The sequence below is a fragment of the Wolffia australiana genome, chromosome 2, assembly GCF_029677425.1.
Source record: "Wolffia australiana isolate 7733 chromosome 2, ASM2967742v1".
Taxonomy (NCBI): Eukaryota; Viridiplantae; Streptophyta; class Magnoliopsida; order Alismatales; family Araceae; genus Wolffia; species Wolffia australiana.
This window is the reverse complement of record NC_135836.1, coordinates 6,514,267-6,528,433: the sequence shown is the minus strand read 5'-3', so window position 1 is coordinate 6,528,433 and position 14,167 is coordinate 6,514,267. Positions and strand designations below refer to the sequence as shown.

Here is a 14,167-nt window from a genome sequence, read left to right as displayed (position 1 = left end):
GATAAAAAAGAGATAGAGATAGAGATAAAGATAGAGGGCGGAAACTGAACAATAGAAGTTCTATCACTCCCAATAAGAAAAAAATCATGTAGTGGAATTTTAGTACATTCATCTTACTGATTCATGACAGTCATCCGTCATCCGTCCCGTACCTTAGCTACGTGGATCGAAACCGACCTTCAAATGACGTCATTTCCTTATCAGATAATATAACATGAATTGCCTTCGTAAGTAGTCTTCAGTTGCAAGTAAGAGAGTTCGACGCTGGCGAAGTTGGGGGAAAGAAGAGCAAACTTGTTCCGAGGTGAAATTCAATCGTCGAGGAAGAACAATCCGATTCAATTCTTCAATCTTCTCCATCTGATTTCCTTTGAATTTCGTCCCAGTTCTGCAGTGATCTTCGTTTGACGCGACGTTAACTCTTTGCATACCGCCGCTTTTGCCCTCTTCCCCGGCACGCTATGGGGAGGCCGGAGCAGGAGGCTGTCGAGACATTCATGAGCGTGACAGGCGCCTCAGAGGCTGTATCATTGCAGAAACTCGAGGTAAAGCTATCTGCCCGTCGAACGAATCGCCGATGTCTCGGTTCACAAAATTCCGTGACATTTCTACGAATCTATTTCGATGCTCGTAATTTTAACACGCGGATCCTTTGGTATTTTACTGCCGTCAACGTTTTTTATGGTTCATAGAGAGTGCGAATCCGGTCGGTGAGACATCCCAATTCATTTAAGTTGTGATCGGATGAGTTTTCTTTCTCATTTTCGTATGGGTCTGTTTTATTCATGCTGCTACCACAGACAATTGATCGTCATTATCTTTTATTTATCGGTATTATGACTTTGGAGCGCGCGTCGTTTTTTCCTGGTCGAGTTTGTAATCCACCCAAGGCGTGGTTTTATTAATCTAAACCTCATCTAGGCTTTGGAAAATAACTGCGAATCCTATCCAAGAAAGAAGTTGTATCAATGATTTGGTTAACTTCTAGGGGTTTAGTGTCCCACATAGATAAGTACTGACATTGACTCAGCGATGGGGAAAGGATGTCATTACGTTAGAGATAAAGAAACCTTCCTTGAATAACATACACCACGAACTTCAATACATAGCTTTCTCTGTTATCAACTGGGCTATCCATAGTTTCGTTTTCAATGGAGAAACTCATGTCTTAGAGATTCCGATGTTGTTCGGGGTCGGTAATGTGGGTGCCAAGAGATTTTGAACAAAGAGTGATTTATTTTCATTTACTTTTTTTTTTGAAGAAGATTTATCTTCATTTACGGATTTCACCTGTTTTTTCTGGCAATTAAACCACCTTGATTTACGCATTCAGTTTTGTTTAATTGAAATTTAGGAATACGGTGGAGATCTTAGTGCTGCCCTGAATGCTCATTTCAGTGAAGAAGAGAGGGCTAAGTACGTACCTTCTCTTGACACTTCTCCTCGTGTTCTGATTGATTAACTTTCTCATTTTTTGTAGAAAATAAGCCTATATTCTTATTTTGAACAAAGAATGATTTATCTTCTTGCAGCTTACTACCTGTTGTGACTTCCTCTGCATATGATGATGATGTCATGGATGTAGATCAAAGCATAGACATTGAAACAGTCCAGCCTTCTTTCCCCATACTTTCAGCGAGTCGATTCGACCCATTCTCGCTCATGGAGGAGCACATTGGAAGAACCTCATTTGGTAGACGAGGTAATGAGGGTATCAGAAGTCGTGCTCCAAGAGTCTCACACCCGCGTGAAGTCAGGGAAATTCCCATTGAATTCAAGGACAGCAGTAGTCATTCTGGTCTGTCGAATAATGGGCCAAACGTAGAGTATCTCGCTGAGGATGACAAAGCAGTTGGGCCAACAACTTTTGGACATGTTGCAATGGTGGAGGAGGACGAGGAGGAAGAACAGGAACCTGTTTCACATGACGTCAGTCGCCCTGGAGAAACTAAAGGGACCTATGATGATCATCATCGTACAAGGATATTTCCCGAATCTAGTGCATCGCAAGTAAGCTTGGTGGCTGAAAACAACGATATCGAGGAAGAAATGATCAAGGCAGCCATTGAAGCCTCAAAGCATGATTCACAAATGCATCTGAGCTCCAACGTTGATGTGCTAAATGTATGGCGTTCTTTTTTCCTTGTCATTTTTTCTGCTTAATCCTCATTTGGCGGTGACAAATGAGGTTGACAACAACGTAAATGGTTAATTTTATTTGATATTTGTCTTCTGTTGCAGACATCAGAGGAGATTATAACATCAGCTGACAAGGGTTCTCCTTTTGATCAAATTGAACACGGAAGCTCATCGGTTGTGGTGCTTGATGAGAAGACTACGGCTAAATCGGCCATTAATAGAAGGTGGTTTCATGGTTAATCTATCTGATATTGTCCATATTTGTTTATAAATTTATTTTCTTCAATTTTGCTTTTATCTGCGTTGATACCTCTTAGATATTCCATGGTATGATCATCTGCTGATTCAATACTAGCATAACAGGGTGGGAAGGTCAATGATTTTGATGACCACATTTAATTAAAGGATATTTGAGAAAATTAACCTCAAAACACTTTGAACTATGGATGGGAATGCGGTTGTTTGATTTCTTGAGTCTCCTATCACAACCAGAGGAATCAGTGTCTAATGAATTGTTTCGGATCCATTGGAATGTTTACTTTGGAAATTATGTTCTGTGGAAACTTTGCTTACATGATACAAGGGCTGATGGAAGTTTCAGCCTCACTGTGGAAGTTCTGAGTACAATGCAACTTTCAGTTCAAAGTATGTTTGAATTCAATTTGCCCTAATTCGGGTGCAATTTTAAATGGGCAGAGTATCCTCAGCCAAGACCCTTTTCTTGTACGTACACCCTATTTGAAGTGCTTTACCTTTCCATATAGAGTGGCACTTTTGGTTTTCTCAAAAGCTTTCAACAGCCGACTCAAGCTTGCTGGTCGCGACCTTCCTCATAATATTAGAATGCATGGAGACGAGGTGGATCATGACCGCTATGCAGGTGTTTACTGTTTCGTCAGTTGATCACGCTTCTAATCATCGTTCAAAAAAAATCATGTCCACTATGTGTTCAAGGTGATGTCTTTTTGTATTCAATGCACCAGACACCTTCCAATCAAGGAGGATTATCTCCCAGGCTTTTCTGAAGGTTCGTATTTGTAGTCTAGATGTCATACCCATACACAGCAGTGATTGGGAGTACCATATCAAACTCATAAAGCTGATATTGACATAATTAGGAGACTGTTTATCTCATATCAACCCCATAATTAGCGCACTTTCAGATAAAAAAATCAACCCCAAGTATTCTTAGTTGGACAGGATCAACTGGGGTATCTGGTAAGTGGGTGTCATTGCAGAGATTGTCATTGTCCACCAATCCAAACAGAGGCGGCCCAGGCCAGTACAGTTTGCACCAGGCAAGAGCCCATATGAGCACAGGACCTCCTCCGTAAGGTTAAGACTCGTTAGAGCAAGTAGAATCATGGTATCATTGTTTTGGAAGGTTTTGGGGAGGCGCTCCCTGTGTCAGCAGAGGAGAGACCCATGCATTCTTGGCCTTTCTCTGTTGCTTCATCTGATTCTTGTCGCTTCTCCTTTCAGATTCTATCTCTGGTTCTGAGCCAATGGATTCTCCTGGCCCTCCAACGGCCTAGGATCCATGGGAGGTTAAGACTTGTCATCTCCAAACTTGTCTGTGGAAATGGAGTTTATGGCCAATGATTTGCAACATGTGCACACTCTGACGTTGCACGTGACGTTCCTCTCCAGCCTGTCGCACTCTTTCTGCCATGTTCAGTTTCTCCCCAACGTCCTGGCTGTTCTATTTCAATCTTTTTTGCAACTTGCACACCCAGTCGCTGCCCTGCAGTCATCACCTGAACAGGCATGACCGAGTCCACCTCTGGGATTCAGTCCGAATTCCTTGCAGGGTACCTCTTTACCCATGATCACAGAAAATTCACCAATGGTGGGTACCACCTGCCTGCGGCTCACTCTCTAGCTCCATCAATCATCACACTGCCACCTCTGGCCCAGGGATGGCCTCTTTCTCCCCAGCCGCCCAGCACCCCTGTACATCAAGAAACTATCCCCACTCAATCGTCCGCAAATGAGGTGCACTGCTATTCACTGAACATAGACATGCACACTTTCCAACGGTCAGAACCCCAAAGAATGGATGGCAGTGTCGAGTGGAGCTTTACTTCTCTGTACAAGGCAGGCCAGAAGAGCACAAGGCAGACATGGCAGGTACAGTCTTTGAGGGCGATGCATTGGCTTTGTACCGGTGGTCTCTTAACCTTTCGTCCAATTAAAGATTGGTTCACTCTCCAGTCCCAGTAGCTTGAGTGGTTAGCCAACTACCAGGAGGGTTGCCATGACAACAGAAGTTGACCATCTATGACTACAGAGAGGACTTCATCTGGCTAGCAACTCATCTTGATTGCGTCTCAGAGGAACTTATGATTGATATCTTCATTAATGGTTTGAAGCAAGAGATCTGTGCTGATCTCAGCCCAGGTGGCTGCATTGATCTACAGTACGCCATGATGAAATCACAGTGCAGCAAGAACTGCCAACATTTTCCCTGCCCCAGCACCGTCTCTCCATCTGCCGAACTGTCCACCCCATCCTCCGCTGCAATTACCAAACCCCATCACTATGGAAGCCTTCAGAGGAATCGTACGGCCAGGTGACAGATACGATCCTGGCTGGAGACATGTGAATCTTAACTTGGTGTCAGAGCCAAGCAGAAGCAACACATTTTATTCAGTGGCAGGTGTTGAGAGGACATTTTTGTTTCGACATGGTGCCTCGGTTAAGAAGTGAAGTAGCGTCTTTGCTATTAGTTATAGTTTTAATGATAGGCATTTGAATCTCAACAAGTAGAATTGGGCCAAGAGCATAAAAGCTTGAGTAGTCCTCCAAGGAAGCTATGTATAATATATTGCTATTTATCAGTGTGGGACAACAATGAAACCAATGGTTCAAAGCCAACCAATGCTACCTCCATCTTTCCACTGTGAATGACGGGTTCTCCACTGAGCCTTTGAAATTTTCAATATGGGCCGGTAACCAGAATTTTATGAGCCATTTGAACGATTCTCTGCATATTCCCTGACAGTTTCCAAGTTCTCGCCTTGTGGACCAGGTGAAAGTCTAAGGGGTTTGTATTGATAAGCTCCTAGATGCCTTATGAAATGCAAAAATTACACGAACAAAATGTGTACCATAATTGTGTTTTCCCACCAATATCTGACGATGCCAGGAGCGCAGAAATCGGTCAAGAAACTGGTTATTTGTGGATATCTTTCCCTCCTTGCACTTCCAGGATATTTTGCTCTGAAGTTTCTCATCTGCTTTCCTCTTGGAAATTTTCTTGTGGCCCCTGCCATTAATCTCTCATTTCCTCCTGACTTGATTGAATCTTCTGATATTTGAAGATGCCAGGAGAGCAGGAGTCTGTCAAGAAACTGGTTATTTTTGGATCTCTTCCCTCCCTCTAGCGCTTCTAGCCTATTTGGCTCTAGAACTTCTCATCTGCTTTCCACTTGGCTATTCTCTTCTGGCCCCTGCCATTGATCTCTCTTTTCCTCCTGACCTGATTGAATCTTCTGCTGAATTTGGGCATTTATTATAGATCTCTCAGAGATTTGGGCATTATTGACTTACTTGATAAAGAGAGATAACAGATCTGAGAAGAATGAATTGCGTGTGTCTTGAATAATTTTATTCTCGAACGTTTGACTTAGTTCACCAATAGATATTGCATGATCCAGAGTTAGGTCGACTAGCGAATAGATCCAGGGAAACAAGCAGGCCGACCCAGAGAATTGACCCATTAGGGCGGCTTCGTTAATCATTTCAGGAGGGCTCAAGAGGAATTGAGACGCATGTCCCGATCAGTCACTCCTCTTTTTCAGTCTGTCATAACTCCTCTCCCTCTTGATCTGCTGGCTTGGCCCTGAAGAACAGCAACCCATTCATCGGTGATCGTTTGTCGTCCCTCCCATTCCTGTCCTCTCTTACTTCGGGAACCTCTCTCTCTACCTCCCCATCTCTAGATGTGGAATGATCTTGGATCAAAGTTGGATTATCTTATTGAAAGTTTTTTTGAGCCATTACTACGACTCCAGAGATACTGCCTGTCAGGACAGTAATCGAATCTTATCCATGTGTGAGGATAAATACCTTGTATATTTGGAGTCCTTTGAATTTGCTTATAAAATGGTCCTAAATGAGTTACTCAGGATTATTTTCAGTTTTAGAGTGCTACATTCTCATGCGAGTGATTGTGTGAAAGAAAAGCCGTTAAATATTTAAACTATTATTGTTATTCAAAAAAAAAATCTTGATAAAGAGAGACTGAACCTATCGGCTGCAAGTAAATTCATGGGTTGTTGGCAAACAGTTAGCAACTTTGATAAAAATTATACCGTCTTTCAAAATGTTGTTGGAAAACCAACCAAAGCTCAAAACTTAAATACTTACGTAAATGAACCGACCATGAGCTGGTCCTTCCACTTATACAGACATTAACTGTAGTTTCTCTGATTCAGATAATCAATTTATTCTGAAAAATCGGTCCACACAATCGAGCACATTTGCGCATGCATTCTGTTGAAATAGGGTGAAAAACTGGCTTACTTAAACGTGAGCATACCTCATCACAGCTTCCAAAATTGGTTTCAAAATAATAGGCATGTTGCCTTAAAGCTTCGAGTTCATTGCCTGAAGTTGATGTAGAATATTTGAGAAGATCTTCCTTGTATCAGATGTCCCGTTCATCGTTGCCTTTCCACGTTCTTCTTGATCCTCCATAACTGCAAGGAAGATAGAAGGAACACTTTGGTAACAGTTTGATACAATTTTTTGTATCGAAGAAGTAATCTTTCCATAAGAAATGCAAGAAATGTATCAATATGATGCACTACGAATCTAGAGATCCATATTTTAGAATGACTTCATGGAACAAATGGACAATCTGGTTGGAGTGATACATTCTTATACGACGGATTGTGTCAAAGAAGTTATTCTTCCAAAAGAAATCTAAGGTCTGCATCAATATCATGGCCTATGGATCTAGATCCAGATTGATCTAGATCCATATAGATCTAGATCAATATCATGGCCTATGGATCTAGATCCGTGAAGAATGTCTTCACGGAATGTAACCATCGAATGACAAGGTAAGATAAAAAAAAATCTAGAATCCGGTCGGATTCTCGCCTTCTCCTGTCAGCAGGCTTGTCCCTGCTATTCCAGTCTTCAGTTGCTCCCCGGCCTCCACTCTTAGAAACCTTGAAGAAAATAGCCAATGTCCTCCTTTCTCCCAGCTCAGTCTTCTTTTATAGGTTCTTAACATGTGCTCCTTTGGGTGCACACGTCTCCCAATCCTGCATTTTTGCCTTCTTCAGAAATGTCCTGTGACGAGTATATCACATTCGTCACCAGAATGTATAGACAGCAGTTCAATGGAAAGTAGATGCCGTTGGAGACATGCACGGCGATTGGATAGCACGGCGATTGGAGACATGCACGACCATCATATCTCTTCCTTTTCCTAGTGCGGGAAAAAAGAAGCATGGATATTTTCAGACCTAGAGATTGGATAGCACAGTCATCGCGACTGGAAGCTGGAGTAGTGGGTCATCCTAGGCTGGAGGAAGAGGAGTCCAGGCGGACCTTCGTCAGTTGTCATTGAACTTTTGTTTTTTCTATATTTTTACTTTCTTTTCTTCGCTTGGAAGTCAGAACTTTATTTTCATTTGGAAGGGACATTCTTACAAAAAAAACTCAATTCAGAGACATTGGTCAAAATCAAATGTCATTGATTATTCTTATCTTTTAATTTGACGGATGGTTCTGACACGTTTTTGTTGGCTGCAGGAGGCAAGAGTCTGGTGCGTCAACTAGTGTAGCTTCAAAACCATCTGTAGCGAAAGAAAAGCAGTCCAATGAGGAGGTATCAGAAGATCTCGAAGAACAACAGTTGGTGAGACGTCCATCTAGACATACTTCTTTCCAGGAAGGGAGCTCCTCTAAGGTAGCTATTCAACTAGATGATAGTTCACCATCTAGTCCTCAGACTCGTGATGTTGGCATGTATCCTCAGCTCAACGGAACAGCAGATGAGGTACTTCTATATTCCAGTGTTCAGCCGAACGATTTACTTTATTTTGCAATAAAAAAAATATCTGTATTTTCTGGGTTGTATCTCCGTGCGTATTGGTTCTATAACTACGTATTTATTATTTTGTTATTCAATATACCCAGTGGGGTGGCATGACATCTGAAGAACATGATGAAGCAGTAATGTTAGAGGCTGCAATGTTTGGTGGGGTTCCAGAGAGAGAAACATATAAATTTTCATATCCGAATCATTCATCAGTTCAAGTAGAAGCCGGTAGACATACAAGCTACAATCCTTGGGCAAATCGTCCTCCATCGCCAACACTAGCTGCTCAACGCAGTCTGCGTGAACAACAGGTTTCCCTTCTAATAGGAATTGTTTTGTAGTAAACTTTGATGGTTATATGGGGACAGAGCTACAAGGTTGATGTTGCCTTTCAGGACGACGAGTACCAGGCGGCTCTACAAGCAGACAGAGAGAAGGATTTGAAATTGATGCAGGAGGCAGAACTCCGCCGTCTGGAAGAGATAACTGCCAGAGAAGCCGCTGCACAGCAGGAAAGACATCAGGAAGAAGAGATGCGGAAAATAAAGTTGGAAGAAGAGGTTGGTGTTTTCTGTGTAATTTTTATTTCATTATCTGGGAATCATTGATCATTTATCTCAATTATAACTTTCCAGTATTTGATGATTGTTATGTTAGAGGCCAGCCTCCCACTATTATATCCTTCTATAGGATCTACCACTTGCCACTTTAGGCTCTAGAGAAACTGACTCTCGAATGTTTTGTTTCGATTAATGGAACTTGCAAATTAGGAACTGGTTACCCAAATCTACTGCGTGTTACATTATTATCTGTCTCCGTCTTGTTTTCTGGTGTGAGGACTTCATCTGAAAAAATTCGCAAAAGCTGTTCTTCCTGGCAATGTCCATTACTCATCAATGCACATAAATTTTTGCAGCAGCGTCTTGAAAATATCATACTTATGTCGAAATAATAATTAAGATTTTTTTCGGGGAATGATTATTTCTGAGGATTTCTCCTTGTTTTTTTCATCATTTTGATTTTTGCTTAAAACCTTTAAGTTTATACAGTCATCGGAAGTGGGAAACACTTCACTTCAGTTTTTATTAACCTAAAACATGTGGCAGGAATTGGAGAGGGCACTTAATGCTAAGTTAGCATCGCTCCCCGTAGAACCCTCAGCCAACAACGAAAATGCTGTCACGCTCCTTGTTCGCATGCCTGATGGTAGTCGCCATGGCCGCCGATTCCTCAAATCCGATAAGCTCCAGGTATTAATCCATGTCACGGAAGCTTCTCTTCATGCAAACAGAGCTTTGACTTATCTCCCCCGCATTTTATTATCTCCTGTCTTATATATTTCATCATCTTGCAGTCACTTTTTGACTTTATAGACACCGGGAGGCTGGCCAAGCCCCAAACATACAGGCTGGTAATGAAAATTTTCCTATTTTAGGTGTATTATCCCTATATAATCATAACAACAAAATGAGATTTTCTTCGTTTTCCTTCAATGGAAATTGGTATTTTTATTCACCGATTGTTTTCTTCAAAATAAATTGTTTTTGCCCATTGTTCACAGGTAAGGCCTTATCCTAGGCGGGCATTTGGGAAAGAAGAAAGTAACTTGTCCCTCTGTGAACTGGGGCTGACGAGCAAGCAGGAGGCGCTGTTCCTTGAGCTCATTTGAACATTCCATTCATTATAGACTCTTCTTTTTCTCGTCTTTTTCCTTGTAAATTTAAATGATAAAAGTGTTTTCGTCGCCGGCAAACTCTGGTAGTCGTCAAACTAATTCCAAGCGTTTTATTCTCTTTGTCTTCAAATTTCAAGGGTATCTTAATTTTAATCAATCCATCCGAATTTGATTTTATCAATTGGCTCACCATTTGACCTGTTCCCCATCTGGCTGACCAGATCAATGTGTTGTTGATCGTGTTTGTCAGTCCAGATCCCAACCCAATGTATGATGAGATAGTGGCACGGATGCTGTACCAGATATCGAAAATGGAAAGCCCGATATCCAGTTTTACTGACATTCAGATATCGGATATCAGTTGCTACAATGCTGATATCTGATGTCATTATCTGTCCTGATATTTGTATTTGCCTTCATCTGATTGTTATCAGATGGTGACAATATAGGGTCTGATTGTTAACGAAGGTTTGACGGCGCTTAGGAGCAATCAATTCATTTTCATGTTACAAAGTCAAGTCAGGTGCGACGAGCCGAAATAGGCGAGTTTATGAGCGGGTTACACAGTAAATTCAGGCGCGAGTTTACAAGCAGGAGCAAAGTCAAGATTCATCTTAATGTCACAAAGTTTATTCATCTTCATGTTATGAAATCAATGAAGATTCAGAAGAAGATTAAACTAGGATTTTTACCAATACCCGAGTACAAATTAAAATTTATATTATATAATTTGCCTTATTAATATGAGACATTATCTGTCCGGATAACTGCATTTGCCTTCATCGGATGGGTTGGATATGAGTACAAATTGAAATATATATTATATAATTTCCTTAGTAGTATGAGACAAAAAAATACGTAAGTTGGTTATTTAACTTTCATCTTCTGATTTGTATGAATCAAATTAATCATTGTTAACTTAATTAACTACTTAATATTCAATTCAGTCAAGCATGCTGGAGTCATAACAAGGCCCGAACTGCAGTTTTAAATTGATGTGCTCTGTGTATGCCTGATCTAATCAGACTTTGATCGGATCGTTCGGGGTCGATCCGATTGGTCGGATCGGATCGGATCGGATCGGATCGATCTCGATCCTGGTCTTTCTGTCGAATCTGATTTCCGACCGAAAAGTCAGAAATTCCTCACCGGGCTGGGTATATGTACTATTATTTGTTAGTGGGGGGGAAGTGGAAGGCCAACGGTCATGCGGAGCAACGCCGTACATCTCCCAACGTTCTTATCGAGAACGGACGTAACAACGGTCATGTTGACCAGCACGAGAGCCGTTAGATTTTCATCGAAGGGTGACAACCTGGGATTCTCACAGAGAACAACTCGTCGTCTTTACCTCCGTCGGAAGCCATGAGAAGAGATTGTGGGATCGGCAGAAGCCATGGAAGAGAGCGAATGAGAGAGAGAGAGAGAGGGAGACAGAGAGGGGTGGGGGATGGGCGTGTAGATTGGAGAGAGAGAGTCCGTTTCTCGTCGATGTTTTCTATTGGGGAGTGAAGGTTAGGATGAATTTGACGGTAGATCTACGGAATGGTGATTTCGGAAGGTTTCTCTAGAACAATTCCCAGTGGTTTTGTGGATAGCGGATAGATTTTCTCTTCCATCGATTCAGATTCCTCATCGTTTCCACCAATTCGCCGATAATCGTGCTTTGAAACCCTTCATCCCCCCTTCCTAATTCTTTCATTCTTTTGTATTATTAGAATTCATTTAGGAAGAACAATTCGGTGTCGCCTTCGGAAATTCGTGATTCCCAGCCTCTGGCTCAGCTTCTTCCCCTCTGTAAAGAGAGATCTAGAGTAAGTTTATTCTTGGAGAAGATAGGGAGGGAGGGAGATTATCGGGGATGTTGGCGGGGTGTTCTTCGACATTGCTATCTCTGAGGCATCAACCGAGCAGCGAAGCGACCGTTTCTGTTCAAGCTCGCCATTCCCACGTCGAGGAAGATCTCATCTCGCTGGAGAAGAAGATGAGCTCGCAGCGTTTGGATCTCCCCCGTGGTTTCTCTCGCAGAGGAGCAACCGCCCGGGTAGCGGCCATCGACAAACAAGCAGCCAGCTTCCCCCGGCCCAACTCGCCATCTTCCTCCTCTCTCGTAGCCCGTTCCGGGCTGAAGAGAAGGCTCCATGGCTGGCCATACATCAGAGACATGCGCGAGGGCGTCGTCAAAAGAAGGAAGCTCAAAACCCACCAAGGATTCAAGAGCAGCAGCTTCTTCTCTCCCGCCATTGGAGACTTCGACGAAGCTTCTTCTTCTTCTGTCCCGTCGGTGGCAAGCAAAGGGGTGGAGCTCGTGGACTTGCTCGCGGCCGGCGCGGAAGCCGTGGGCCGGCGGAACTATGAAGCAGCGGTCTTCTTCCTCGGCAGGCTGGGCCGGCTTTCCTCTCCGCGCGGCTCGGCGGTGCAGCGCGCGGCGGCCTGCTTCGCCGAGGCGCTCGCTCTCCGCGCTTCCAAGCTCTGGCCCGGCGCCTTCTCCAACTCTCCCCGCCTACAAACCGACGACGCGCCGGCGCTACGAGCCCTGAACAGCGCCACCCCGGCGCTGAAATTCATCCACTACTCCCTCAACGAGAGGCTCCTCCGCGCGTTGAACGGCAAGCAGAGGATTCACATCATAGACTTCGACGTTAAACAGGGGCTCCAGTGGGCGGGACTGCTTCAGAGCTTGGCTTCCCGGCCATGGCCGCTGGCTCGTTTGAGGATAACCGGCGTCGGGAACTCCAAGAAGGAGCTGCGGGAGACGGGCGCGAGATTGGCGTCCCTCGCTGCCGCCATGGATTTGAGCTTCGAGTTCCACGCCGTGGTGGAGCGGCCGGAGGACTTGAGACTGTGGATGCTTCACGTTAAGGAAGAGGAAGCGGTGGCGGTGAACTGCGTTCTGCAGCTCCACAGGCTTCTCTGCGAAGAGCGCGGGCTGGCGGGGTTCCTCCGGCTGGTGAAGAGCGTTAAGCCGGAGATCGTTTTAGTCGCGGAGCAGGAGGCGAGGTGTAATAGCCCGAGATGGGAGGCGAGGTTCGCCGCGTCGCTGTTGCGATACTCGGCCGTGTTCGATATGGTGGAGGCAAGCTTGCCGAGGGAGAGCTTGGCGAGGGCGGAGTTGGAAGGGATGTTCTTCAGGGAAGTCAGGAACGTCGTTTCCGAAGAAGGGGAGGAACGGGTGGAGCGGTACGAACTCTTCGATGAGTGGAGAAGGAAATTGGAAGAGAGCGGTTATCGCTGCGCAGGCGTCGGAGAGGAGGAGTTGCGAGTTAGCCGGATGCTATTGAGAATGTTTGGAGGGCAGAGCGGGTTCGGTTTGGAGGTGCAAGGAAAGGAGAAGGAAGATGAGGAGGAGAACGGGGCTGGGCTCACGCTCACATGGCGGGATCAACCGCTGTACACCGTCTCTGCATGGGAAGTCGTTCAGCAGCAGTAGGGTTGTATGGATTAGGCATTACAGAAGTATTCTTTCATTCTTTAGAAGTGGAATTATTAAATAATGAAGGATCAAAAGTATTTGTTTTCTTTGCGTTCAGAAACAGCTATGTTTTCTTCCGTCTTTGGTGGTGGACTTGTGAAAAGAAGGTATTTTTGTCATATTTTTTAGAGTATTTTATCCTTACCCACAGAAACAACTATTAATGCAACACTATGTCGGCGGCAAGGATGAGGAGAGAGTAACACTGCTTAAATCATCCGTCACCATTCGTTCAACCGTAAGGCATTATTCTGCCTTCTTAATTTTATAACATCTTTGAACTCACTTCCTACCTTAGTAGGTTGATTGAAAGAGAGTGAGGTTTTCAAGATCCATCAAGTATTCATGGTGTCTTGAGTGTTTGGAGAGTGTCAACAGAGAAGAGGGAAGTCTTGTCTTCATCAACAATATTACATGGTCTTCACAAAACATAAGAACCTAGGGTAACTTCTCTCACCTAACGTTGTCTTTTTCTCACACCTAAGGTAAGGGTACGCCAATGTATTATATTAGATCTGCATCTTTTATTATTCATAAGTCATTTTTCCATCATTATCATCGCTCACCCTTCTATTCATGCTTCCTCTCATCATCTCATTGATAAAGTGCTTTTGGCTACTTGAAATATAAACATCTTAGAGTCATTTATGCATCATTGTATTAAGCTTATATTTATTTTACTATAAATTTCCCTTCCATGCACTAATTCTTGAAAAGCTTTAACACAGCCATTTCTTCTCATTAATTTCTATCTAGTGCTGGAAGGTAATTTTTATCTCATTTATAAAATAGTCATAATTATTATTTCTAATGACATTAAGCT

The 14,167-nt window shown here is 43.4% G+C and overlaps 2 protein-coding genes across 2 annotated transcripts; both read left to right on the top strand.

Moving 5' to 3' along the window:
- Positions 1–205: 205 nt before the first annotated feature.
- Positions 206–10,002, top strand: LOC144716637 (plant UBX domain-containing protein 8-like). Its single transcript, XM_078591817.1, has 11 exons — positions 206–304; positions 387–545; positions 1,355–1,416; positions 1,533–2,124; positions 2,242–2,363; positions 7,909–8,155; positions 8,296–8,508; positions 8,593–8,757; positions 9,304–9,447; positions 9,552–9,608; positions 9,759–10,002. Exons 2-11 carry the CDS (start codon positions 462–464, stop codon positions 9,864–9,866), a joined length of 1,794 nt encoding a protein of 597 aa, XP_078447943.1. The 5' UTR covers positions 206–304; positions 387–461; the 3' UTR covers positions 9,867–10,002.
- Positions 10,003–11,243: 1,241 nt separating this feature from the next.
- LOC144716636 (protein DWARF AND LOW-TILLERING-like) lies at positions 11,244–13,391 on the top strand. Its single transcript, XM_078591816.1, has one exon. It carries the CDS (start codon positions 11,734–11,736, stop codon positions 13,300–13,302), a length of 1,569 nt encoding a protein of 522 aa, XP_078447942.1. The 5' UTR covers positions 11,244–11,733; the 3' UTR covers positions 13,303–13,391.
- Positions 13,392–14,167: the final 776 nt, after the last annotated feature.